At 50.6% G+C, this 27,424-nt stretch overlaps 1 protein-coding gene across 1 annotated transcript; it reads left to right on the forward strand.

Moving 5' to 3' along the window:
- On the forward strand, positions 1–27,119 carry Tmprss13 (transmembrane serine protease 13). Its single transcript, XM_041638694.1, has 13 exons — positions 1–21; positions 8,923–9,361; positions 10,427–10,531; positions 12,941–13,063; positions 14,115–14,244; positions 16,411–16,503; positions 17,407–17,450; positions 18,492–18,654; positions 19,436–19,608; positions 23,580–23,678; positions 25,937–26,079; positions 26,234–26,386; positions 27,026–27,119. The coding sequence occupies exons 1-13, from the start codon at positions 1–3 to the stop codon at positions 27,050–27,052; spliced, it is 1,713 nt and encodes a 570-aa protein (XP_041494628.1). The 3' UTR covers positions 27,053–27,119.
- The last annotated feature ends 305 nt before the right edge of the window (positions 27,120–27,424 follow it).

Below are 27,424 nucleotides of genomic sequence, written 5' to 3' on the forward strand. Positions count from 1 at the left end.
ATGGACAGAGGCAGCCACCGGGTGAGTACGCCAACATCTCCCAGGCTCTTCCAGACTTGAACAGGGACAGGCTGGAGACAGGCGGGGCACTGCCAAGGCCTGCCCTGGGTTTAGGGACAATAGAATGCCTCTTCTAACTGGACTCTGCCTGGGACCCGGAGATCTCAACCTCCTTTTATCTTCATCCTTAGAAGGAACCCTAGGAGGAGAAAACCATAAAAAAAGGGTCTGGTCACTAGGCACCCAGGACTGTGTGGCTGAGGCCTGGGTCTTGGACATCGCTTGACTTGGTCTGTGCCTGGCAAGGACATCGCTGCTGTTACATGGTCAACTTGGCTGGTTGAGAATCTGATTTAATCTAAGTTATTTTTTTGCTAGTTTGAGAACCAAGAACCTCCTAAACCTTCCCAGAAAAAAAAATATGACTTTTCTATCTACATTTAAGATTTTCAAGGAGGTTTTTATCTACTCTTGGTCACTTACTAGGGGACTTAATGCACACGGAAAGTTCTTACTTATGTCTCACCATAGTATCCTCTGCTACAACTCATGCTTCTTTCTTCTGCTGCATTTTAGGGGTGATAGAGAGCAGTGGGGGTGTCCTGTGTGAAAGGCAAGTCATGTGTGTACATCAGGTATCCCTGAAGCTTTGTTCGATGTGCCACTTTCTCCTTAACTTTCCTTTGGCTCCTGTTTTCTGTTCCTGTCCACACTTTTGCACTTCATTGATATTGTGAGATCTGAGACTCTGGGGAGGATTAACAAGCCCTGGGTTTGAGGACGTTCAACCCATCCTCTGTTCTAGGCTGCGGTCAGCTTGTGGTCCATTCTGATCCTGGGTATGTGTCTGCTGAGGGTTCTGTCTTTTTCTCCTCCTTTCCCAGACCCCTCTAGATTCTTCCTTTCCTCGGCTGCCTCCCTTGGTCTTTCTCCCCTCTGGTCCTTTTGGCTCATGTCTTTAAGCTCAGCAGAAAGGGGCCACACAGGGAAGAACGATGTATTGTAGGAGGCATGAGACCCCTCGGCCACAGTCATATATTGCCCTCCTTGGAAATTTGCTAGTCCCCAGATTCAAAGAAGGGGCCTGAGTTGTCTAAAAGGTGGTGAGTTTGAGCTGGGCACAAGCAGAGAGCTTACCCCTCCTCCTGAGCTGGGTTTTAGAGGTGATGTCCAGCTGAGGAACTTACCTCCCCAGGATTAGGAGCAAGGAGCCTATAGTTGTCCCCTATCTTGTTTCATAGGATTCTTTAAGTTAAATAAGAGCAGATGGAGCAGCTAGGTGTGGTGGTGCATGTCTTTAATCCCAGCAATAGGGAGGCAGAAACAGGTGGGTCTTTGTGAGTTCAGGCCAGTCTGGTCTGCATAGTGAGTTCCAGTGGGCTTCAGTTGCTGGTGCTCCTGCAGCATGTGCTGACCTTCAGGAGGCTCATAGGAAGGGGTGGAGAAGGCAATGCTGCTGCTCCGTATTCTAATGGAAAGCAGAGTTGGATGAATTGGGTGGTACCCGTCTGCTATCCCCACTATGCTGGAGGTTGAGGCAGAAGGATAAAGAATTAGTCCCAGGCCTTCCTGGGCTACATAGCAAGACTGAAGTTGCAAAATAACCCAAGAAAGAACCACTCGTTATGGTGGACAGAAGTGACAGAACACATTCACTTCAGCTTCCTGTCCCTTGGTGTCTTCACCTGTAAAATGGAGCACCTGTCTCAAGGACTCCCAGATGTCTTCTGTATAGTCAGGCTCCTTTTGAATGACATCTGGTCTACCACAGCTGCAGACACAGTCATGACATGTAGCTTTTTCATCTCCATCTCCATCTGGAGTCTAGTGTTGGCCCCTCTAAACTGGGACGGACTCTTCTCTCCATACCCCAGTCTCCTCACCTGATGAAGAGAAGGGCTGAACTAATGGTCCCGAAGATCTCTTTCTGCTTCCACTGGAAGTTGCTGGAAGGATGCACAGTGGGATTGCAAGTATGTCCTACTGGGTGTACGTGCTATTCTTGTGCATTTGCCAAGTGGGTCATGTTTTTCAATGCTTGGAGGAGCTGAGTGCCTTCTAAGGAAGACTTCCTGCAGTGCTGCTGGCTATATGTGAGGCCCAGATTGAGCCAAGACGCATACCCTTCCCAGGAGGCTGGCCACGTTCCCAAGATGGAGGACCAGTACTCTCAGGACCCCCTGACATCCCACTGCCCCAACCTGGAGACACTGCCAACAGCTTGCCTTTGTCCTGTAGGGCCACACCCCTCTCTGGAACACCTGTTTTGTGCTGTCACTGGTGCTGATCAGCATGCACCTGGCACACCCCACCGAGTCTCATTCTGTCTTGTCCCCTGTGACTTGGTGTGACTATGTGGGAGTGAACACTGGTTCAGCACTGGGCGGGAAGGCTGGCTGATGTAACAGTGGCCACTTAGCTTAAGTGTCTTGTTTTGGCAACACAGCTTCCTCCTGTCTAGCAACAATGGGGGTGGACCGTACCCTGGCAGGTGGACAGGTGGGAAAACACAACAGGACATCAGCTTGTCCTCCAAGCGAAGGTCTTGGCACTCATGGGTGGAGGCTCCTCTGCTGGAGACAGACCAAAGTACCCACTAGGCCCCAGATCCATACATCACTACCTTTGTGTGTAGACAGGAGAGGCTTAGCAGGGAAACAGAGGTAGACAATGCCATTTGCTTGGCAACATTTTGAGCACTCAGTGTTTTGTTTTTATTTTTAATCTTTATGTATTTATTTGATGTATGGGTGTTATATACATTCTTTTTCTCTTTCTTTTTCTCTATCTCTCTGTATCTCTTTCTCTTGAGGGCTTGTGTGGCAGTCAGAGGACATCCTTGAGAGTTGGCCCTTTCTTGAGATGGAATTTCTGGTTTTCACTGTTGCATACATACTTCAGGCTAGCTGGCCCATTCCCTTAGAGGAATCCTGTCTCTGCCTTCCATCTCACCACAGGAGCACTGGGATTGCAGATGTGCACTGCCATGTTCGACTTTACATGGGTTCTGGGGATTTGAACTCAGAACTTCACACCTTCATGACAAGTACTGTACCCCCGAGCCATCTCCCTGGGTTCACACACCATGTTCTTTAAAGTCATTGGTAAATGAACAGATGGATGAATGAATGGAATGAATGAATGAATGCACGGATGAATGAGTGAATGAATGAACGAATGAATGATCCATCAAGTGAAGAGTGAGGTATGATCTCATGGTTCCTCCTTTCGGTCTCTTTCATGTGCCAAGCGGCATTCTAATCTGAAAGACCTGGGTGCTCGCCCAAGGCAGTTATTTTCACGTTCTTGCAGCAGTTGCCTCTTCTATTCAAATGAAATACTGGGTAGAGGTCACTGCAGGAAAAAAATGTGAATTTCTGTCTGGCTTGGGGAAGGGCTCAAGCCCTACCATGAGGGCCCATGACCGAGCTCCATGATAACTCTATGAGACCTTAATGTTATGGAAGTCTCTGGGAAACAGCTGTCAATCCCTTCATTTAAGGCATTAAGGAGCCAAGAGCCTGCAGGGACCCGCTGCCTAGGCTTGAAGCAAGCTCTTGTACTTCACACAGGGTTTGCTGGTCAGGTTGACGGGGTCCCTGAGCTCATATTGCATGCATATGCCTGGAAAAGCTGGTCCTGTGTTTGGAACGAGGCAATGGAGGACATCCTGCCTTCTGAGGGGGCTTGTGTCTGTGGGGTTCTCTAGAGGAGGAGTGTGGAGGAGAGCCATGTCCCAAGGGGCACCGTGAAGCCTGACTTTGCGCTGGACCAGTCTGGTCCACGGTCCTCACTCCAGTAGCCAGGACCTTCTAGGCCTTATCAAAGGCAGTTCCTGGACTAAACAGGGGAAGCGTACCTATCATTCCCGCTCTTGAAAGGCAGAGGATTGGGAGTTCGAGGCCAGCCTGGGCTATATTGAAAACACAACAACAGAAAAAAAAAAAAATAAGTTTCCAGTAAGGACTAGGACTCCAGAGTGCTGGGCTCTGACCATGGTCTAGCTCATGCACCTCCTCCTTTGACAGTCCCTAAAACTCAGGGTCACTGGTAAAGAGGGGTGCCCTAGAGCCCAAGTCTGGGCCTGCTCACTGGAGGTGCAGGAAGAAGGCAATGGCGCGTACAGCATTAGATAGCAGCAACCCAAGGAAGGGACGAGGTGCTATGGCCCTACCACTGCCTTCACATGGCCTCTTGGGGTCGTCAGAGCCTCTCTGGACCTTGGCCACCATCTTAGAAAGAAAGCTGCAATTAGTGGGGCTTCAAAGGTCCTTCCATCCCTTGAAGGCCCTGGAAGGGAGCCCCCACAGGCCTGTCTGAGGCGAGGCTGATGGTCTGTCTCTGCAGAGGCCACTGCACATTTTCTGGGTCCAGCAGAAAAGCCTGTGTGGGGTTCTTCTCATGGGGGAGTGGGGCTGAGGAGCCAGGGAGCTCAGCCTGCAGCAATCGCTAGCTATCTGATTAACCTACAGGAAACTCAGGGGAGGTCAATCAAGACACACTCAGCTGTTAACTAGCCCCACCACCTAAGAGAACAAAAGAATGCCCCATTCACCTGGGGGTGAGGAATCCATCCCTGGGAGCTGAGGTAGAAGGGAGACAGGACTAGAAATGGGGGCTTTGAGGGGGTGCTTTAGCTCCTGTTCTGCTATATGGGACTTTGGAAAAAATATACATATGTAAGTGTGTGTGTGTGTGTGTACACACATGCATGCTCACCTACATGCATGTGCTCATGTGTGCGGGCATGTGAGTGCACAGGTGTATGAGCGTGTGGCAGTCAGAGCAGGGTGACTACTGGCTTCCTTTATTGACATCCTCCTTATTGCCTTGAGACAAGGTCTCTCCTTCAACTGGAAGTGTACTGACTCTGTTAGTCTGTGGCTGGTGAGCTTTAAAGGTCGGAGTCTCCGTGTCCCCACAGCCACACACAGCCACGTCCAGCTTTCTGCCTTCCTTCATGGTATATGCCCTTCCTGCCTTCTTGGTCTCCAGTGACGCACCAGGACTTCTAGACAGCCCAACAAACTGTGAACAGGTTCTCCGGAGCTTCTCAGGCACAGCCAGGAGCATCAGAGGTGACAGCGTGCAGCATGTTTGACGCCTGATTGTTATGAAAAAGGATGACCTTTGAGACCGTGGGGTGGGGTCAGAAGGAATTAATGGTAGTGGTAGGAAATGTCCCGAGTTACCCAGGTGCTAACTCGGTCATCAACACCTGCCCATGCAGCTTGAACGGCCTCTGGTCTGTAGGAGGCTGTGCAAAGGGCAGGGCCCTGCAAGGACTCCATCACAAGTTCTTTTCCGGGAAGCTGTGCTCACTGGCAAAGGCTGGGATTGGGAGGCCTGAGTTCTGGTCCCCTGGTTCTACCTTAGTACCTAAGGACCTTGGGCAAGAAGCAGCCTCCCTTCCTGGGGCCCCATCTGTTGTCAGGGCGAAGTCAAGCCTCCATATGGGAGGGTGACATCTCTGCCGTTGCTTTCCGAGGATGGAGGGGGAGGAAATGAGTTAATGCTGTATTAGGTTAGACATCAGGAAGCACTTCCAGAAGGGTGGAGTGGCAGGACAAGAAATAGGTACAGAGGGAGACTGTGGGCTCTGGAATTCTTCTCATGGCTCTGAAGATGAGGGTGCTTCCTAATGACCTGTGAAGTCTGGGTCAAAGTTCAGCGACTCCCATCTTCTTGTCCTAGGGCTGTCCTTCCATGACACCCTCCTGGGGCTCACCGTTCTCCAAGTGTCATTCTCATCCAGATTTTGGGATTCTAGGTCTGTCCTCCCGCATAGGTCTGAGAGGCCCTACACTACCCAATCCCCTTACCCCCGCCCTGATAACACAGGGCTGAGTCTGTCAAGGCTGGGGCTGAGTGCCCTCTGACCCAGAGCTCCCTACCCGCTTTCCAGCAGTACCTCCTCTAGCTTCTACCAACGTCTCACCTTCCTGTCCCATCACCAGTTTTTTTCTCCGTTCTCACTCTCCCTTACTCCAACTTCACAAATCTCCTCTACCCTAATTTACCTGTATTCCTTGCCCCGGACCTTCTTAACCCCCTCCCCTCAAGCCCTTTGTGGTGAGGTGCCAAGATCACAGGGTCAAGCTCAGTTGGAGACAGCTAGGGTCCTTGTCTGGGGACTCAGAATAATGGGCGTTCCTTTAACTGGGAAGCTGGGGCCATTTCCCGAGTCCCAGCTCCCCTGGATAGAGTGTGGATGGCTGATCCGTGGCTGTGGCTAGGCAGGCAGAGTGCAAACCTAGGATGTGCAAAGCCCTGGATTTGATCTTCACCTTTGCCCAAACTGGGTATGATGGCACATACCTGTAGGTAGATCAGAAGTTCAAGATCATCTCTGGCTACACCAGGAATTCAAGACTAGCCTGAGCTACATGAGACCCCCCATCTCAACAAACAGACAAGCAACTGTGTAAACAAACAAAACCAGAGAAGGAGAGCAGAGATGGCCATTCTGACCAGTTTGCTTACCAGCCCCTTGGGAAAGCAGACCGGACAGTATGTGTGAAACTCTACAGATGGTGAGCCCAGGAGACACGAGGGAGACTACTCTGATCATTTGTGACATCGTTGGTTACAAGTTGGTCTGTTGAGAACACAAGCCCTCTTCCTTACTCGACCTAGAAATTTGAAAATTGATCACCTTTTTATTATTAATTTTTTACATGTGTGTTGTGTGTGGTACATTCACAAGAAGGCCAGAAGATAACTTGCAACAATCATTTCTCTCCTGCCATGTGAGTGACAGGAATTGAACTCTGGTTTCAGGACTGGCAGCAAGCTCTATTACCAGCCCTCAGTTCCAATATCTGTAAAGTGGAGCCAACACTGCCAACTACAAAAAGCGAGTAGGAGCTTGACCTGGGACCAAGTAAGGTGCTCATGGGCTGTTACCTTCATTATAGCTTGACCCTCGTGTATAGCCCAGGCTTGTTCACATAGATTCCCGGTTGTATGGGGAAGGAGATGAGATTAACCCTGTTTATGCAAGTCAAACAAGCTCTGGCTGACTCTTTTCCTAGCAGGGAATGGGTGCAGCCCTGCTCAAGCAGATGAATCTCGAGCCAAGCATTCTCAAACATTAGGCAGACCCAACTGTCAACAGCCAGTGTCATCCCAGCCCTTACTATGGACAAGTGCTTTGCATGTCACATCTATGACTATTGGGATACGAAGCCAGGTGATTACCCCCACCTAGCAGATAAGGAAGCTGGCGTGGAAAGGCGTGAAAGTCGCTTGTTCATATCACGAGGATGAATTCTGGCATAGTCGTGTAACCCTAGTGACTGCAGTCCTGGGTCACAAGACTCCAATCAGGCCTGGCAGGCAGGGGGAATGGGGACAGGGAGGCAACCATAGTTCACAACAAAAAGTACCACAAGGTCAAGATCCTACCAAGAAATCCCTGGGCTCCGCCTCAGCCCCCAGTGGAGCTCCTGCCTTACAAGGCCCCAGACACCAATTCTTTGGTCAGGCTTCAAATGCTCAGAGGGCCCAGTGTCAGTGTTCAGAAAACAGCACCAACAGTTTCTCATGCATGAAGACGGAAGTAAGGAGCCCCGGGTGGGATCCTGACTCTGTGGTTTTGGTAATACAACTTTAGAAAATTATCTTCTAGATGAAGCAACTCTCAGGACGAGTTGAGAACACCACAAGGATACAGACGTGAAAGTTTGTTGTAGATTCTAAAGTGTGCTTTGTTATATCTAACCATAGGAAGTTCCCCAGTGGTGGGGAAGAGTGGAGCGGGTTTGCAAGGACGGGCACCAGTGGAGGTGCTGTCACACAGGCCCCTGCCAGGAGCCAAGGTTCAGGCCACCACTGCTGGGAAGTTCGCTCAGGACATCACATCACTGAGGCCTGTCCCTCTAAATAAAGGACTACAGTCTGGCTTTTTCCCAACACTCTTTTCTCCCCTCACTCACCCAATCTCCATGGCCACTGAATCTCGGTTCTCTTGACCCTCTGCACGGAGAGACAAGGGTGACTTCTGCATCCTGGACCCCAGCGAGGACTCCCCCGATTAGTGCCAGACTATTTCCAAGATGAACAGAAAGCTTTAAGTGACTCAGGCTGGTTCCAGTCCTTCTGCTTTGCAAGGACGGGCCCAGGATTGGGCTTCAGGGCTGCCTGACTCTGTCGTCGAGTGCATTCTCAGCCGAGGGTGTTTCTCAGGGGCAGAGTAGTTGCCTAGTATACCCAAAGCCCAGTTTGGGCAAGGAGTGTAGCTCAGCAATGGAGCATTTGTCTGCCATACACAGTGTCCGGGTTCACCTCTCGGCACCCGTAGAAACAAGTATGTCTTCTCTAGTTCTGCCTTTTTTGTTCCCATCCTCCTTGTAGGGGCCAAAAAAGTCAGCTTATTTTGGAAATCTATTATCTAGACAGCAGCAGTAAGAGGGTGACCTTGGTGTTGGAACAGCTGGGGCAGCAGAAGCAGGAGCCTGAATGTCCCTAAACACAGTCAGATACATCCCCCGTGCTGCCAGCTGGGATAAGGGCACTCATGTGTAACTACCCCTGTCCGTGGATGGACCCCAGCAGCTCTCTATGGGAGACTCTCTGGGTCCTGCCTTGAGTGCGGTCAAAATCTTCCTTGAACACAGCACACGGGCCCCAGTAAAGTGAAGATGTGGCCAATCCAATCGCCTCTGAATCCTGGAGGAGAGGACTTGAAAATTATATTTGCGGTGTCTACTCAGTAGTGACAATGATCCCAGCTTGTGTCAGATGTTCTCAAGAGAACTCTGGACTGCTCTGCTCAGGACTTGTGTTGAGTATGTTCAAGCACAGGCCTTTCTCTGTCCCCTGCCACTTGCCCCAGAGTGTTCACCTCCCATTCAGTAGGGCCCATATCTGGAATGGACTGGCTGGGAGCAGACACAGGAATGTCCTTCATTCTATTTGCAGGATGTTTCTCCAGCAAGGACACCTCCTCAGGCTTCTCCAGCAAGGACACCTCCTCAGGCTTCTCCAGCAAGGACACCTCCTCAGGCTTCTCCAGCAAGGACACCTCCTCAGGCTTCTCCAGCAAGGACACCTCCTCAGGCTTCTCCAGCAAGAACATCTCCTCAGGCTTCTCCAGCAAGAACATCTTCTCAGGCTTCTCCAGCAAGGACATCTCCAGTCTGGGCATCTCCATCCCGGGCTTCTTCTCCTCAGGCTTCTCCAGCAAGGTCGTCTCCAGTTGGGGTATCACCTACCAGGTCATCTTCGGCCAGGTCAGCCTCCACGACATCCTCCCCAACGAGAGTGTACCTTGTTAGAGCAACACCATTGGGGGCTGTCCCCATCCGGGCATCTCCTGCCAGGTCAGCAGCAGCCATCAGGGCCACCGGGGAGAGCCCAGGTAAGGGGGTCATCGCAGGGAGGGCAGAGAACCAGGGCAGTGTCTTTGGGCAGAGGGATGCTCTCAGAAATCACTCTGCTCCTCATGACCCTGGGATAATGACAGGGGAAGGAAGCCAGAGCGGGACATAGGGTACCTGGAGAGGTGAGGGTAGACAGTGACCATAACATGAGAGCCTTAGACAGTGGAAAATTAGACAAAAGGATGGGGATACCAAAGCCAGGAGCTAGGAAGCTGTAACACTGAAGACTGCTCTGCCTATCGGAGAGCTCTGATCCCAAGAGTAAGGTCTCCTGGCTCGAGGAGGGGCTGATCTGCGTGTGTGCCGGGCAAGCTAGGGTCTGCAGTAGTGTAAGGTCATGATCAGTGTCTGTTTCTATGTGGAAGAAGAAAGAGAGGAACTCTGACACTCTCCAAGCTTCTAAACTTGTGTGGTGTGTGTCTATGTGTATGTGTGTTTGTATATGGCAGGGAGGCGGTGACGGGGGATGGAGGTTCAGCAGTTCAGTTGCTGGAAGGTCAAAGAGCCCAGTGGGCCTCCAGCCTCGGCTCTTCCCCTCAGGAGACTGCTCTCTGCCTGACCTCGTTGCCTTACCCCCATATATATATACTCAAGCCTGGCTGCTATTTGACTGTGAAGAAACACTCAAGGTTTAGGGCCCATCCTCGCTTGTCCCTGTCCAGGGTAGGAGAGGCACTTTGGTGGGATGGATTCTGAAAAGAGACACTGCATTGGAACCTCTGACCAAATCGTCACTAGCTTAGCGACTTTGGGTAACTAATTGCATTTCAATGAGCGCCAGTTTCCCCATCTAAAGAAAAGGACCTAATAAGACTCAGCTCAGGGGATGCCGTGAAGATCAAATAGCAGGACGCACGCACAGTGCCTCGCCAACGGGAGGGGCTGCATAAGAGAGATGGAGATGGGTAGGTAGGGGTAGAGATAAATTGCAAGGCGCAAGGGTCCTAGCAAGATCCGAAGGGGCCAATTTTGCTTCCTTCTCTGTCTTCCACCATGCTGGACTCCTCCCCAGCAGTTTTTCTTCCCTGCCACCCTGTTCTTAGGTCCCAGCTCGCCCAAGTTCTCCTGGCAGGAGACCCAGAGACAGCTGCCTCTCATCGGGTGTATCATCCTTCTCATCAGCCTGGTGATCTCACTCATCCTTCTCTGTGAGTTGAACAGAGGGGGCAGGGTGGGTTTGGGTCATCTCAGACTGAAATGGGGTTATGGAGCCATGGGGACTGACTGAGGGACTCATATCCGCATAAGGACCTTGGATTATGGGTCCTTTGAGATGACTGGGCTAAGAGTGTGGAGTACCATGGGATTCTGGGCTAGGGCCCATTATTGCAGCTGAATTCTGATGATTCACTGGAGCAATTGCACGAACTCTATTGGGCTATGTTTCAGTAACATTAAATGGGATCCAGTTTATCATTAATCATTCAATTCAGCCCACACTTCGTAAGATTCCACTTTACCTGGACCAGGAGAACTATATAAGGGAAGTGTACAATTTTTGGCATAAAATCTCACTATGAAAACATACAGCTGTCTATGAAAACCAACATGCCATTAAAATAACGGAAAAGCCTCCGAAGGTCAAGGGGTCAAGGTGTGCTGTCTGGGATCCAGGCACTTCATGTTGTCCTTTGGGAAAAGATACTCAGAACATGCCCTAAGCTCCTTGATCAGCAATCCATTAGAAGCCAGCCCAAAAGGTGGAGCCTAGGCGGGAGCGAAGATGAGCACATCTCATGCTATTCCGTCCCAGGATGGGTCATCCACTCCTGGGGAACAGAGCTAAAAGTAAATCAGGCTAAGTGACCTCAATGCGACTGTCAGGAACAAGAGAGTGGCGCCGGGCAGGGTGCATGCAATTCCTAGTGAGGACCTGGAAAGTGTGAGAGCAGAGGTGCCTCTCTTGAACGTCAGAGATGTGTGTGCGTATGGGGGGCAGGTGGTCAAGGTCTGCATTGGGTGGAGGGGAGGAATGCATCCACCCAACGAGGAGATGCACATTGGGAGCCTGGAGCCCATCTGTTTAGTTACATGAGGCCGGAAAGCTTTAACCATAGACTGAGGACTCTGTGGAAGAGGCAGCATGAGATGGTACACAGAGGGAGGGATGGGTGCATGGATATTTCCGGTGGCGTGGCTGTTAGGGGAAGAGGGTAGCGTGCTGTTAGAGCATAGCTTTGCTACCACACATTCCTGCTCCAGCATCCCGCCTATGTTCCTCATGAGCCGTATGATGTCTGCAAGGAGCTGGTACCTTGTATCTGCTCCTTCTCGCTTTGCCAGTAGAGTGTATTGCTTCTGAGAACAATGGGAATGACCCATGGAGGGACATGAGGCACTCAAGGGCAAGCTCACCGAGTAGCCTTAACACTCTAACCTGGTTCTACAGCATTTCCCCAAGTCCCCACCGCTCCTTCATGGAGCCAGAGAGGTAGTATTATCTATAGTCAAGCCCGGCCTCCTGGTTCTTCTCCCATCATCACTCCATCCAAAACACTTCCCAGGGGTCCTAGGCTGTGCAGTTTCCCAAGCCCTGAGAGGGACGCCCAGGACTCCTTAGAGCTTCAGCATCTGGGGTGTGGGAGGAGGAGAGAAAGCCGCTGAGAGGAGAGCATACAGCCCTGAGGGAATAGGATGCTGTGGGTCTGCACTGGGAAGAGACTGCCTCAGCAGGGGGCCTTCTCCTGAGTGACCACGACCATGGTGGAGCTGGGGAGACAACATGGGGTCAGAGCTGAGGAAATGCAGAGGCTGGGATTTGACATTAGAGACAGGCCTGGGGAGTGGGGAGCTGCATAGAGAGCTGTCTTGGGCAGTAGAGTGATAGATCAGGCTTAGAGGCAGAGGAAGACTTGGAACTGGTTCCCAAGAAGGTGTGAGAAGCTTCCTTGCACATTTGGAAAGGAACCAAATGTTGCTTGTGGAATAAGAAAACACAGAAAGGCATAAAGAGAGGCAGGGAAGCAAGGGCCAAATACAAGAGACACACATGTTTAGGGGTGAGGGAGGAGGACGCAAACTCAGAAATTGCTATCTGGTAAGAAGACAGGCCAGGTAGCAGTGCTCTCTGTTCTCTCTCTCTCTCTCTCTCTCTCTCTCTCTCTCTCTTCCTCCCTCCCCTCCCTCCCCCTTCTCTCTGTATGTTTGTGTGTATGTAGCACAGAGAAGAGGAGTTGCCAGAGGGGTTCCAATAGGGAACTCTGGGATACTGAAGGAGAAAGTTCCTCTGACTACTTTCCTTTCTAACACATAGGGTAAGGAAGCTTCCAAAGTACGATCCGTGGCCATCTCTGGTTATTTCTCTTGGTCTCTTCCTTTCCTTCTCTGGGTAGCTGGCTGTTCAAATTTGTCTGGGGCTGCTCTGATTGTGGGAGCTTTCTAGAACACTCCTGAGCAGCCTTTCTCTCCATACAGATGGGGGACGAGAGCCCCAGAGTTCAAGAGGGATTGCAGGTCGGTGTCTGAGAATCCCCAGGGCCTCGGGCTGCTGAGCGTGCTGCCCCTCAGTTGCTGGTAATGACCAGCTGTCTGCTTTGTCGATTGTTCTGTTTTCCCAGTCTACTTCTGGCGAGGCCACACAGGGATCAAACACAAAGAACCGATAGAGAGTTGTTCCAACCATGCTGTTCGCTGTGATGGAGTAGCAGACTGCAAAATGAAAACTGACGAGCTGGGTTGTGGTAAGAAGGCTGAGCAGGGGGAAGCATGTGCGTGTGTGCGTGTGTGTGTGCGTGTGTGTGTGTGTGTGCGCGCGCGCGCGTGCGTGCGTGCGTGCGTGCGTGTGTGTATGTGTGTGTGTGTGTGATGGAGTGGCGGACTGCAAAATGAAAACTGACGAGCTGAGTTGTGGTAAGAAGGCTGAGCAGGGGGAAGTATGTGCGTGTGTGCGTGTGTGTGCGTGCATGTGTGTATGTGCATGTGTAGGCGCCTGTTTGTACACTCTAGGGACTGCACACAATATGAAATGCAGTAGCTGGGGCAAAGGCAATGGGCAGAGAATTAGAAGATCTTGGTTTGAGTCGCAGCAGACAAAGATTTGAACTTGGTTTTGAACATTATATGGCATGAATGCATTACCTGCGTCTTAGAGCTTCTGATGCTAACTTGTAAAATGAACGGGCGGGATGACATTAGTGACAGTGACGTAAACTCTGTCAGACAGAGAAAAACAGGAAATCTGACTGGAGAACAGGCCGAAGGTGCTCTGAGCCCAATTTCTATGTTCAGACTTGTGACCCCTTTGGTTTCTTCAAGTCCTAGCCAAGCACAAAGACCTGGTGGGCTCTAGCCCTCTGTGGTTGTGCTTGCGTGGTCTCACACACCCTTGCTGAGGGTGTGGCTGTCCTACCCTTTCTCTTCTCCATTTATTGATGCACACACCCTTGCCCATGACTGCACCTATCGGTGAGTAAGGCTGTCCCACGAGCCCACACTCGGGTCATCAATGCCGTTTTCCTTGTCATATTCTCTTTTGAGCATGTCATTGCCTTCTAAGGGTGAGATGCTTGTCCGTCTCCCAACAACGGCCTCCTGAGTCCTGATGGATGAACCGCTGCCCAGCCACAGCCCTTGGCCTTAACTCTGTGCTTATGAAGGCCTTGGGCCTCCAGACATCACTGCTTGGCCAGCCCAGCCTTCCCACACCTCTCCCAGAGCCTCCCACAACTTGTTCCCAAGAGCCTGGTGTTTCCTGGGTGCTGAGACCCTGCTCTGCCCTTCTCTGTCCTGCAGTCAGGTTCGACTGGGACAGGTCTCTGCTGAAGGTCTACTCTGGGTCCTCTGGCGAGTGGCTACCTGTCTGCAGCAGCAGTTGGAGTGACAGCGACTCTGACAGGACCTGCCAGCAGCTGGGTTTTAACAGGTAAGCGTGGAATGAGAGTCCGGCAAGACCTGGACAGAGAGAACCTGCCTCAAAAACTAAAGGAAGAGGAAGGAAGAGAGGAGGGGGAAGAGGAGGAAAGGAGAGGGAGTAAGGAGGGGAGGGAAGTAGGGAGAAGGGAAGGGGCCCTGCAAGACCCTTGCTGATCCCACCAAGCCAGGACACCCCAGGACACCGCCTTTTCCCCACTGTGTGTTGGGGAAGCTGTGATTGCATTGTTCTCCCGAGGGCTCTTTTTGTGAAAACACCTTCTGGGCCATCACCGACTGAGTGGTTCTGGGACGGCTCTGTGAGGAGGGTGGGTGTTTGTACAGATCTCATTCCTTACACTGGGCACTAAGAGCTTGGACGTGCAAAACTTTCAGTGTGCTTTGAACCGCAGCAGTTGTGGCTTAGTTATGAGGCTCACCAAATGAGAAGCAGGATAGGACAGGTGCCGTTTGGTCAGTCTGGTGAGGCTTCGGCTTTAAACGTTTACACCAAGGAACCAGTGTTGGGAGCCTTCCTACCTGAAGGCTCCTCTCACCTGAAGGCCAGATAGGCACCTCCAAGATTCACCATCGTGGTCTGAGTTGTATGTGTGTGTGTGTGTGTGTGTGTGTGTGTGTGGTTGCACAAGTATATAAGTATGTATGTGTGTAGGGTCAGCCTCAGGTGTTTCTCAGGAGTCAGTCACCTATTTTTTGAGAGAGGGTCTTTTATCAGCCGGAAGCTTGTGAGGCGAGCTATTCTGGCTGGCCATCGAGCCCCAGGGATCTGCCTGTCTGTACTTCACAGTGAACTTCACAGTACCTGCCTTTACGTAGGCCTTTGTGCTTTTGTGACAAGCACTTTCCCAGCTGGGATCATCCTCAGTCCTTTCTCCGAGTTCTTCAGCTGAGTGGTTTAGGGTTGAATGGGTGAGTGTGAGGTTGTGAGCTCCCCTAGAAGAAACACCTAGAAAGATACTGTTGGAGCTAGGACTCGGAGCGTGTTCTCTGCCACTACCTCAGTCTCAGAGTCCTGGTGTGTAAAGGAGGGACTGACTATTCCAGGCTTAAGCCCTAGCTGTCTTTGTCCGTGTGTGATCTTGTACAAGCGGAAAGTCCTCAGAATTCTCTTTGATTGCCATCTATGCAACAAGCATCCACAGAGCTTCTAGGAGATTATGGGACTCGTAGGCATGAAAGAACAAAATCAGACTCTCTAGTGTGATGTGGGAAAGGGTTATCCCAGCAGTCCCACACCAAGGGTATGTGGGGGGCTCTGTTGGGACACAATGGAGAAGATTCTTAACTGTGCTTGGGTGGAGGAATGGCATATTCTCAGGTCCAGTTCACGGAATGATATAGAATGTTCTAGAAATGTATGTAAGTTCCAGGCAGAGTAGAACATACTGCAATCACCGGGGTGCTTGTGAAAATGGACCTCACATCTGAATCTCTAGAATAAGGACTTAGAACTTTCTTAGCAAATGCCCACAATAATTCAGAGGCAAGCTGTTCTGAGAGTCACTATCAAATATACCAGATCACTCTCCGGGTGACCGTGAGTGAGCTGTCGGCTTGCTCAGCTTGCTCAGCTTGTCTTTTTACACAACTTAGTACACCTGCCCAGGAATGGCACCACTCTTAGTGAGCTGGGCCCTCCCAGGTCATTAAGGAAGAAAATACCCTACAGAATTGCCTACAGGCCAGTCCTATGGAGGCATTTTCTCAATTAAGGGTTTTTTTTTTCCTTCCTAGTTGACCCTAGGTTGTGTCAAGTTGATGTAAAAACCAGCCAGTCCTGATTAAAGGGCTAGCTGGGTGTTCTCACAGTCAAGAATGCACCAGACTACCTGGAGCTGTTAAGACATAGGTGGCTGGGTGCCCCTCAGAGCGGTTTCGGTCTGTTTGAGGTGGAGCCAAGAACATGCCTTTCTAACCAGGAGCTGGTGCTGTGGCCAGACCTACACCATACTGGAGAGCTATTGGGCTAGCTGTAGGGCTGGTGCCGGAGAGCGGCGGAGCATGTGGTAGAGCCAGGCTTTGAACATTGTGCAGGCGTGGCCACCACACGGGCCATTATGGCCTGCCTCTGTCTGCCAGGCCGTAGGGCTCTGATGCTGCTGGAGGGCTTAGGGTCGGCTGACTGCAGGTACTCATTCTCCCTCCCTCCTCTTTGTAGTGCTTACAGAACATCCGCAGTGGCCCACAGGGACGTCACCAGCAGCTTTCTACTGTCCAAATACAACTCCACCATCCAGGAGAGCCTGTACAGGTGCAGTGTAACAACCGACTGTGCAGAGGGCTGAGGTGGGGCCGTGCGTAGTGTCAGGGAGCCCCTCTCTCATGCTCTCCTGGAACCCAGACTCCCGGGCTTCATTGCAAAATGCTGTGGACACCTAGGACTTCAAAGATCTTATCTGAGATCTAGGGCTGAGATCACTCCAAGGTCAGAGGCCCCTGCCTCCTAATCTCAGTTTACCGGATCTAAAAGATGACTAAGAAACCATGGGGCCACAGAGATCTAGTCCACAAGGCTCCACCTGGTGGTGTTAGAATGGAAAGATGCATCACTGGGGACAGGAGCAGGGGACTGACAGGCACAAGTGGCCTGGGCCCAGGAGGTCCATCTGTGAAGCTTCAGCCCCTCCTGTCATCTTTGTACACAGCAGTTCTTCTTCATCCCAGTCACCCCCCTGCCCCTAAAGATGGAATTCTTCCATGGATTGCTTACCTAATGTGAGGGTGAGAGAAGAAACAAGCCTCCAGTTGAGAAATGGTCCCTCAGTGCCTGCTTTGGGCTAGGCTCCCTGCGTGCTACATTGAGGAGCAGGAGGCTATAGAAGAGGAACATTAGGGTCTGCTTAGCTGTAGAAAGAGTTTGGGACCGTGGAGGCTCTCTGGGGCTCAAAGAACATGGAACTAGACTATATGTGTGGCTCACCATGGGAAAGCTGGGAGGGCAAGGGGATGATGATGCAGATAGTTTTCTCGCATCCATATTCCTGGAGAAAGCACTATAAGGAGAATCACTCACTGGGGGGATGGAGGGTCTGAGTCCCCACCTCCTTTGTTAAAGGTAGCTTCCTTGGAAATGGGACAGGATCTGAGCAGGCGCCAGTCTGAAAAAGGAAGCAGCTATTGATCCCTTTCTCACCTTTTGTGTCCCGTGCTGCAGGTCTGAGTGTCCCTCCCAGCGGTATGTCTCCCTCCAGTGTTCCCGTAAGCTGTTTTTCTTCTTGGAGTGTGGCCTTTGAGGATGGGAGTGAGGGGGCTTTCTAGGGCAAAGGGATGGAACCTTTCTAGGGAGGATGGTTGCTCATGGGATCCAGGCCAGTGAGTCTGCTTCAGGGCCAGAGAGTCTAAGAATTGCGGTGCCTCAGTAATATTTCCCTCCTGGTCCTTCTGACCTTGGGAAGTCCAGCCCTGACATCTCTGTCATTCCAAGGGAGTCATATGAGTCCCCTGGACTTTTGGTAAGGGCTGAGAACTGAGGGAGAACAGTGGGTGTGGGCTAGCTGGGAGCTTTGTGTCAACACTCGTGCTTGTCCATGGAGGGTACCGCGCCTCTGTCTGTACAGATATAGCTGTAGTTACTGACGTTGAGAGCCCTACAGGACCACTGCCACTACTACTCAATGTCCCTCACCTAAGATCAGAACCCAGGCAGGTGACGAGCTCCACAAGATCTATGTTTTTGGTGAAACCAGGGTGCAGGCTGGCCCAGTACTGTGCTCAGACAGCATGCTGCTCTCTCTCCTCTGCAAGCCCCATGTCTGAGCACACCCATCAGGCTGCCCCTCCTTGTCCTGCGCAAGTCACCCCCTTTGCAAACCCAGATATGCGTCATAAGAAATGTATTCATTCTCCTCATCTGAAATGAGAGATTGCTCTACTAATTCTCACCGCCTCAGGGTTATAGTAGCATCTTTTGATTCTTGAGCCCTTGGTGACCCCTGGGACTCACCCTCGTAACCAAGCCAGATTCAGTGCCAAAGCATTGGGTATGAAGCAAACATTTGGCAGGTTAATGAAGGAACAAATGAATGGGAAGAAGATAGATGGTCCCAACTAGATGACCCCAGAAGGTTAAGATCACTTTGTACTTGTGCTTGGACAGGGAATAGGTGTGCCACACTAGACTGTATGACCAAAGGGTGGCCTTCAGGACAGGACTGCCCAAGCCTGTCCCTGGGCCCAAGAAGAGTAGCAGAGGTTCTAAAAGAAGCACATGTCATGTTTTGTCCTCTCCATTACCCCCAGACTGTGGTCTGAGAGCTATGACCGGGCGGATCGTGGGAGGGGCAGTGACCTCAGAGAGCAAGTGGCCTTGGCAAGTCAGCCTGCACTTTCGCACGACCCACATCTGTGGGGGCACACTCATCGATGCCCAGTGGGTGCTCACCGCTGCCCACTGCTTCTTTGCGTAAGTGCCTGGGGGTGGGGGGCTTGATTAGATGCTCCTGGGGACTTGGAGCCGCTAGGAAGGACTTCAGTACAAGCCTAGTCCTCAGGGTCAACTACTGCCACGAAGATCAAATGTGAGTCAGGGTTTGGCTTTGAACTTGAGCTAAGGATGAGAAATGAGGCCCCTAAGGCAGACCAGAAGGGCTTCAGACCCTTTCCCAGAGAGCAGACGAAATGAAGCCCAGGCTTGTTGTTACCACCTCCTGCAATAACAGCTGAAGACCTAACAGCACAAGAGTGACGACTGGGAATGCTGTCTCAGGACATGAGGGACAGGGACAGCTGGAGGGTGGCACAGCTGGCTTCTGAAGGTCCCTAGCAGCCTTTGGGGACCCATAGCACAGATCTTGTGGAAACTGGCTCCCCGCGTAAAGAATCTTCATTACCTTGTCCTGTCTAAATCTCCGTGGCTGGTGACATCTGTCCCACTCCCCGGGTTCCATCCTTAGTGGCATACAGATGGGGTAGTGGGAATGCATGACACACAGAGGAGTCATTCATTCATTCATTCATTCGGTTTCCCCACTCTAAGGCTCAGGGCAGCCAGTTCAGAACAATTTTGAGGAGAGTGAGAGGCCCTTATTAGGCTTCACAAGAGAGAGGACTCCTTCAGAGGTCATTTTATCCATCCTCCTGTCTCCAGCTAGTGCTCCTGCTTTGACTGCCCGTGTGTAGCAGGTCTTGCCAGTGAACTGTGCCAGGTGTATAACTGCAGCCCTCATACTCTGTGGCTCTTGTAGGACCCAGGAGATGGTTCTGGAGGGTTGGAAGGTGTATGCAGGCACCAGTAACCTGCACCAGCTGCCTGAAGCTGCCTCTATCTCCCAGATCATCATCAATGGCAACTACACCGATAAGCAGGATGACTATGACATCGCCCTCATGAGGCTTTCCAAGCCTCTGACCCTGTCATGTGAGTGAATGGGTCCCCGATTCCGAGCTCCTGGACTTGCAGCCCCTGTTCACCCAGCTTAAGGCTCCAGGGTGTCATCGTAGCAAACGCCAAAGAAACTTAGAGATTACATGAAGTATTGTTTTACAAGTCAGAAAACTGGGGGTTTAGAGGAGATGAGTCAGTGCATACAGTGCTGACCACTCAAGAATGAGGACTTGAGTTCAGATCCCCAGAACCAGAGCAAAAAGCTGGGCATGGTGGCATGTGCCTGCAATGCCAGCACTGGGGAGCAGAGACAAGAGGATCCCAGGGGCTTGATGCCAGCCAAAGCTTCTAGATCAATGAGATAACTTGTCTCAAAACACAAGGTGTGGAAATGATTGAGGAAAGACATCTTGACATTAATCCTTGACTGCATACACTTGTATGGGCAACAGCATCTACACGTGTCTGCATGTGCCTGTGTGTGTGCATGCACTCACATATACAAATGAACAACACATAGGGAAAGGAAGAAAGAAAATATGAATTGGGGAGACTTAGGCCCAAGATTTAGAAATATGTGTGCCCCAAATGGCACATCTCACATTATAAATTAACCAAAGGGATAGGGTTTGTATACTGGCCTTAATAAATGTGAATGGATTGAATTGACACACTGCTAGTAACTATGCACATAGTAGCTGCCAGACAGTATGCATCAGCTACTCATCGCATGGCTGTGACAGGACACCTAGGAGGAACATTCTAAGGTCAGAAGGATTTATTTGGTTCATGGCTGGAAGGGATGCAGTCCATGGAGGAGAGGCACAGGAGAAAGCATGTCGCTTCAAGGCAGCAGGAGTGTGTATCTGCTTGTTCCAAGTGAGATCAGGAAGTGGGGATGAGACATGAATCTTTAGGTCCATCCCTGCAGTCTACTTCCTCTGGCAAAGACCACCTTCTAAAGGTTCCATGATCTCCCAAAGCAGAGCCACCAGCCAGGATCCAGTGCTCAATCATGTAGGAAGCTTGTGTAAGGGCATTTTACATCTCAGCCATAACACATTGGGAGAGACTTGATATGTATGACTGTGTGAACTCTTCCCCACCAGCCCAGGAGAGCTGAGCCTCTGGGCTCCTTCTGACCTATGGGGAAGAAGAGCTTTAGAGAGAGATGTTAACCGAGGGTGTGAGTGACAGGCAGTAGTAGCTCCTGGATGCTATCCAGAGGGAGCTGACTCCAAGTCAAGGTCCTCGCTACCTGACTCTGGTGGAGAACATGAGATGAGCCCAGGTTTGAGGGGCTCACTGCTCCAACTTGGGAGCAAAGCTACATGACAGAAAGGCTACAGACGTTCTCAGATCACTGGGGACACTGATGTTCAAAGAAGCCTTCTTTCATTCGGTCACTCATGTGCTCACTCCTTCCTATATGTCTGCCACACCGACAATGGCAATTAGAACAGGTGCACGCCAGAGAGGGCCCACGGTGTCACGTGAGGGAATCAGAAGGAGATGAGAAGGCGGTCAGGCGTGGCAGGCTGGGGACAGCGCAGAGGATAGCTAAGGTGACTTCTTAACGAACTGATGGGACTGGAGGGAAGACTCGGTGGCTAAGTGCAGATACTGCTTTACCGGGGGGACCCAAGGCCCCAGCACCCTGTGTCCAGCGGCTCATAAACTCCAGCTCCAGGGGACCTGATGCTCTCTGCTGGCCTCCATAGACACCTGAACTCTTGTGTACATAGACACGCATACATACGTAACTAAAAATTAAAGTCTTTAAAGAGATTGGTGAAGACAGGTTAAGGAAGCTTAGAAGAGAGTCGGAAGAATGGGGTGTAAGAAAAGCCCAAGAAAAGTCTCATGAAAGTGAAGCAGGCACTCTCCTTGGGGAGCTCTGATTAGTCCAGGCATTCTGACGCCTTGCGTCTATGAACTGGTGTTTCCTTGCACATCCATAGGAAACAGTGTCTGCCACCCATCAGGGCAGCTAGTTCATCAGAATGGGGTGAGGAGAAAGAGCTCTGGGCAGAACTCTGATGTGCAGTCTTGTCTCTGAACTGTGTCTCTATGGCCACACCCACCCAGGCTCATCTATGGAGCCTAGGGCTATGACCACACCCACCCAGGCTCTGCTATGGAGCCTAGAGCTATGGATCACACCCACCCAGGCTCTGCTATGGAGCCTAGAGCTATGGATCACACCCACCCAGGCTCAGCTATGGAGCCCTAAGCTGGGAGCTCAAGCAGCATTTTCCCCTGCAACTCGCACAGACAAAACATGAACCTGGACAGGGATTCTCAACTTTGTACAACTCTGAAACCACCTGGCTGAAACACCTACCTGTGTTTAACCCAGTTTCCCTCCTGGTATGGACACGTCCTAGGGCATGAAGCAGACCTGAAGTCTAAGAACCCCAGTTCAGATTTATGTAACCCTATGATCAGACCATATGATTGGATTTTTGGTTTACAAATCAGGGCAGGATTTTCCTGAATTACAGTATTTTCTGTGAAAACTCAATAATTTAAACTCCCCCCCCCAAACAAGAGAACATTTACAGAACATTTACAACCATGTTACATGTTAAGACACATTTCAACAGTGAGCATAAAGAGGGAATCACGATTTGATTTTTTAAAGTAATAGTCAATATTACCTTTTCATTTTCATTGTGTGTGTGTGTGTGTGTGTGTGTGTGTGTGTGTGTGTAGATACCAATGTTTGGTCTAGTAGACAAAATGTATAGATACTAATGTTTAAGACCCAGTTCATGAAAGAATTTAGCATGTGTTCCAATCTCATTTATGTTGCTGTGATAAAGGGCCCTGACCAAAAGGTACAGAGGGTAGGGGGTGTTAGGTTTTATTTGGCTTGCAATTCCAGGTTATGGTTCATCCTTTCAGGGAAGTCAAGGCAGGAGCTCCTGCAGCTTAGTCACACCACATCCATAGTCAAGAGCAGAGAGAGGGAACAGAGGCATCCTTGCTGCTTTCTCCTCTCTTAGACAGTCCAGGGCTCAGCCTGTGCACTGGAGCTGATCACAACGGGCTGGATCTTCTTCCATCAATTAACATCAAGATAATCCCCCACAGGCATGCCCACAGGCCAACCTGATCTAGATAACTCCTCAACTGAGAGTCCCTTCCCAAGGGATGCCAGATATTACAAGTTGGCATCTAAAACCAACAATCACAACCCAAATTCGCCTCTCCCTCCCTCCTCAAATGTTCATGGATCCCTGAGCCTGGGTCAGGCCTAGAAATGGGTGCAGAATGCAGTAGTGACCATAACAGATGACTGAGCATACTGCAAGATTCTACCAGCGAGTATTTTCCTCCTATGCTTCGGAGCTGAGTGGTCAGTATCACAAACCACCTAAGGGGATCCCACGCTGAGGGAGCTTGCGAAGTGATGGGCAGTAACACTTGGTAGATGGTGCCCAGCATGGGAGCTGGTTATCAGGGGTTTGTGGTCTTGGCTTTCAGGTGTGTACTCTTTCTGTGTGGAAGGTTTACTTGCCCTATGTCGGATGACTGTTCAGACAGAGAGCCCCAAGTGATGGCCAGCCAACAGGTGCCCGCCTGGGTCAGGTGGCATGCAGCATAGCCCTAACATCAGAAGCGTATCTTTCATTCTCCACGCTTTAAGAGAAAGGCCTGGGAGAGCCGTATTCAGAACTGCTGTTGCTGGGGAGAGACTTCCCTCCCCTTGCCAGCCTGGCTTCAGCAAGCCCCCAAAGCTATACACCAAAGCTGTCTGTCGAGTATACACAATGACACTGAAACCAGAATGGCTTCATGGATGCTGGCAGCACACTGAGGGCTGCAAGGGTCAGTTGAAATGACTTTCAGGTCTGGTCAGTCCAAAACCTTAGAGGATTCAAAGCTACTGAGAGAGCAAGGATCACACACTCCTACAAATCATTTGCTCCGCCTCACCCCGACCTCTACCCAAACCCCCAGCCTTGCTCTTTTACTGACACCTAAATGTCTTGTTACAGCTCACATCCACCCTGCCTGCCTCCCTATGCATGGACAAACCTTCGGCCTCAATGAGACCTGCTGGATCACTGGCTTCGGCAAAACCAAGGAGACAGATGGTGAGAGGAAGAGATGCAAGGCTGTGTGTGTGCATGTTTGTACATTGTGTGAATGGCCTGTTGTAGGCCATGTGTATGCTGATGAAGGCCTATTCAGATGAGAGTTTGAATGTACAGACTCATGGTTAATATAGAACATAGACACCTGTGATTCTATCGTCACAGTCTGTGTGAGAACACCTTCTAGGCAAGACTGCTAGGAAGTCCCCTAGCTGAACAACGTGGGTTTACTGTTCACGACAGTAAGGGGAAACACACTTTTCAGTAAGAGGCTGTTAGAAGAACTGGAGAGACGGCTCAGTTGTTAAGAGTTCTTCCTACGCTTTCAGAGGACCTGGGCTTCATTCTCAGCACCCATATAGTGGCTCACAATAGCCTGTAACTCCAGTTCCAGGGACCCAAGGCTCTCTTCTGGCCTCCAGGGGGACCAGGTAACATAGACATATGTAGACAGAAGTTTCTGTCCCACCCAGTCCCCCGTCATTCAGTCTCAAAGAAACACACAGAGGCTTATATTCATTATAAACTGTTTAACTTACTAGTTCAGGTTTATTATTAGCTAGTTCTTACAACTTAAATTAACTCATAATCCTTGTCTATGTTTAGCCACGCGGCCTGGTGACTTTTTTCAGTGCGGCATTCTTATCTTGCTTCCTCTGCACTTGGCTGGTGACTGACTCTCTGCCTTTCTTCTCCCCAGGATTCTTTTAATCTGGTTGCCCCATCTATACTTCCTAACTGGCTACGGGCCAATAAGTATTTTATTAAGCTAATGCTAGTGATAAATTTTTACAGTGTTCAGTAGCATTATCCCACAGCAGACATAGACAAGAAAGTTCATACACATAAAATGAATATTTTTTTTAAAAAAACTATTAAAAGAGCTTATTGTAGGAGTGGGAAGCTGGGGAGAGTTCAGGAAGTGGTACTTTCTGCTAGGTTGGATGCTGTTGATGAGCAGTGGCTGGAAAACCTAATAATCTCATCCAGCAGGAAGGCAGAGTCTACGACTATGATGGAGGAGAAGCAATGAGCCCTGGACTGACTGGGAGAGAGGATTTCGTGTCTGTGGTTTACATAAGGACTTTTTATTTGAAGTACTGGGTCTTGAATCCAGAGCCTCTTGCTCATGTTAAAAAGAAGTGCTCTATTACTGAATGGCATGGCTAGGCCTTTGTACTCAGTAGGCTACCCAAGCTGAGGCTGCGCTCATTTTGCAGCCTAGGCTTACCTTCAGCTGATCCTCCTGCCTTAACCTCCGGGTACTGAGATTACAGACCTGCACCGCTAGGCCTGGCTGGGGCAGCAAAGGGAGAACGGTGGAGTAGTTTTACTTGGACTCATTCAGTCTGAGCACTTTGTCTGGGGTCAGCTATAGATGACTGTCCACGACACAGTGGCCTATCCAGCCTGGTCCTTACATTCAGGCCACCTTCGCCAGTCAGGTCACTATTTCCTGCTCCCTCTAGCGGAAACCTCACTGACTAGCTAAAAAGAGGTGGGCAAATCATTTCTTCAGTCCTATGAGTCTAGACATATAAGTGGGAGATCAAGACCTGCCCTAAAGTCTCGAGGCTTCTGGAAACAAATGGCATATGAGGTGGTACTTTGAATGTAAACGAATGTGCCAATTCAGTGTGTTTATTACCCTGCCCATGGCTGCCACAAAACACCTGGCAGAATAGCTTAAGGAAGAAAGGGTTTATTAGCTCACAGTTCCAGGATACAATCCCTATGGCAGGGATGTCATGGCAGCTGGTCACACTGTGTCTGTAGTCAGGAAGCATAGAGGCTACTATTAGGTAATATTACTAGTATTACTTTTATTGGTACTGCTACTCAGTTCTCTGTCTTGTTTTTATTCAGCCCATGAAACGGTGCTGCCCAGATTTAGGGAGGGACTCCCTGCCTCAGTTAACTAGTCAAGAAAATCCTTCCCAGACATTCCCTGAGGTTTCTTTCATAGGTGATGAGGCCCTGTCAAGTCTGTACAAATCATCGCAGTCAGGTTGCCCACAGGCTTGTGAGTTCGCATGGGAACAAGTCTCTGTTTCAGTATGGCCAGTGAGTTGTGTATGGTGTGAGAATGTGTGTTCCACCATTAATGGCCTCCTTGGGGTGGGTTTGGGCACAGACATGGTGCTCTCTACTCCCAGAAGACTCAGAGTCTGAGTCCCGAGGGAGCAACTGATGGCTGTGAAGTTTCTCACGGTCTCATTGGTTTCTTATCCTCTCTCCCCACGTTCACCTCACTGAAGAGAAGACATCTATCTATCTTCGAGAGGTTCAGGTCAACCTCATCGACTTCAAGAAGTGCAATGGCTACTCAGTCTATGACAGTTACCTTACCCCGAGGATGATGTGTGCTGGGGACCTTCAAGGAGGGAGGGACTCCTGCCAGGTGAGGTCCTTGTGGGTGGGGCTCAGGTCTCAGGACCCTGAAGATGGGAGACGGAAGGAGTACTAGGATGACATGGGGATCGGAGATCCATCCTTTCCTGGTTTTGACCCCCGTTCTGCACCAGGCTGACTCACTCTCTGGCTCTTCCTCGCAGGGAGATAGCGGAGGACCTCTTGTCTGTGAGCAGAACAACCGCTGGTACCTGGCAGGTGTCACCAGTTGGGGCACAGGCTGTGGCCAGAGGAACAAGCCTGGTGTGTACACCAAAGTGACAGAAGTACTCCCCTGGATTTATAGCAAGATGGAGGTGAGCTCAGCACAGGGATGAGCCTGGAGGAGGGTGGGGTGTGTTTAGAGAGGGGCCACCTGAGCCCTGGGCCTTTGGGAATGTCCAAGTCGGGGTTAGATGTCAGGCTTGGGACCAGACCAAGATGTCTGGGTTAGATGTCAGGCTTGGGACACGACCAGTATGTCTGTTTTCCTTCCTTCCTTTCCCTTGGAACAGTGCCCAGAGGGTTATTAAAAGGGTGAATCTAGGCTTGGCTCCAGCACCAATATTGTTCTCTTCCCGCAGCGAGAACCAAAGGTATACAAATTGGCCATTAGAGGGCGCCAGGAGGCTACCTTCCATGGCAGGGAGGTGACCATCAGGACACAAGGATCTATTGGCCCTGCCTCCTTGCCAGTCTCCTGTCTATAACCATAAAGCTGGGTCTATGGCCAACCCCCCCCCCCCCCCATTCTTTGGGCAGGGGAAGACAATGCAGAATACAGAGGGAGACTGTACCAGAACCCCTGCCATGGGCCTCAGAGTGCAACTCCTTTCTCCCAGAGAATGTGCCTGCTGGCATTCAGTCCTAGGGGATGGTAGGCTCTGGACTTTCTAGTCTTTGGGCTTCTATGTTTCATGCCCACCCTTACTCTGATTTCCTGGTCTCTTCCTCAGAGTGAGGTACGCTTCCAGAAATCTTAACCAATTCCACGTACAACGCCGACTGCTATGAAGATCCTGGCTAAAGGGACTGGCTGTTTGCTGGACCTGGGCCAGTGGTCACCAGGCACATTTCACCTTCCACCTCTGTATGCTGCCTCCGTGAGAGTTCATATGTAGTGTACGTGTGCTTGTATCATGCGTGCTTCTCTGTGTGTGTGTGTGTGTGTGTGTGTGTGTGTGTGTGTAAGTTCTTCAGCAAACAGGAAAACTTGGCTCTTCCCAGAATCCCAGGCTGGAAATCTGGAGCTAAGAGTTTGGGCACCAGGTGTGTTCCTAAGAGTCTATAAGTGGAGGTGGAGCCAAAACTGAGCCCAGGAAGGGCCTGGGAGATGACAGCAGCAGATGTCACTC

Source organism: Microtus oregoni, unplaced genomic scaffold (assembly GCF_018167655.1).
Source record: "Microtus oregoni isolate MIOR12 unplaced genomic scaffold, Mior012 000055F_ref0000237, whole genome shotgun sequence".
NCBI classification, from domain to species: domain Eukaryota; kingdom Metazoa; phylum Chordata; class Mammalia; order Rodentia; family Cricetidae; genus Microtus; species Microtus oregoni.

Excerpts from the sequence above, each read along its gene's own strand:
- Tmprss13 (XM_041638694.1), top strand. The coding sequence starts at position 1 with ATGGACAGAGGCAGCCACCGG. Across the intron at positions 14,245-16,410 it reads CAGCAGCTGGGTTTTAACAG|TGCTTACAGAACATCCGCAG; the intron begins GTAAGCGTGGAA and ends TCCTCTTTGTAG. Across the intron at positions 18,655-19,435 it reads GCTGCCCACTGCTTCTTTGC|GACCCAGGAGATGGTTCTGG; the intron begins GTAAGTGCCTGG and ends TGGCTCTTGTAG.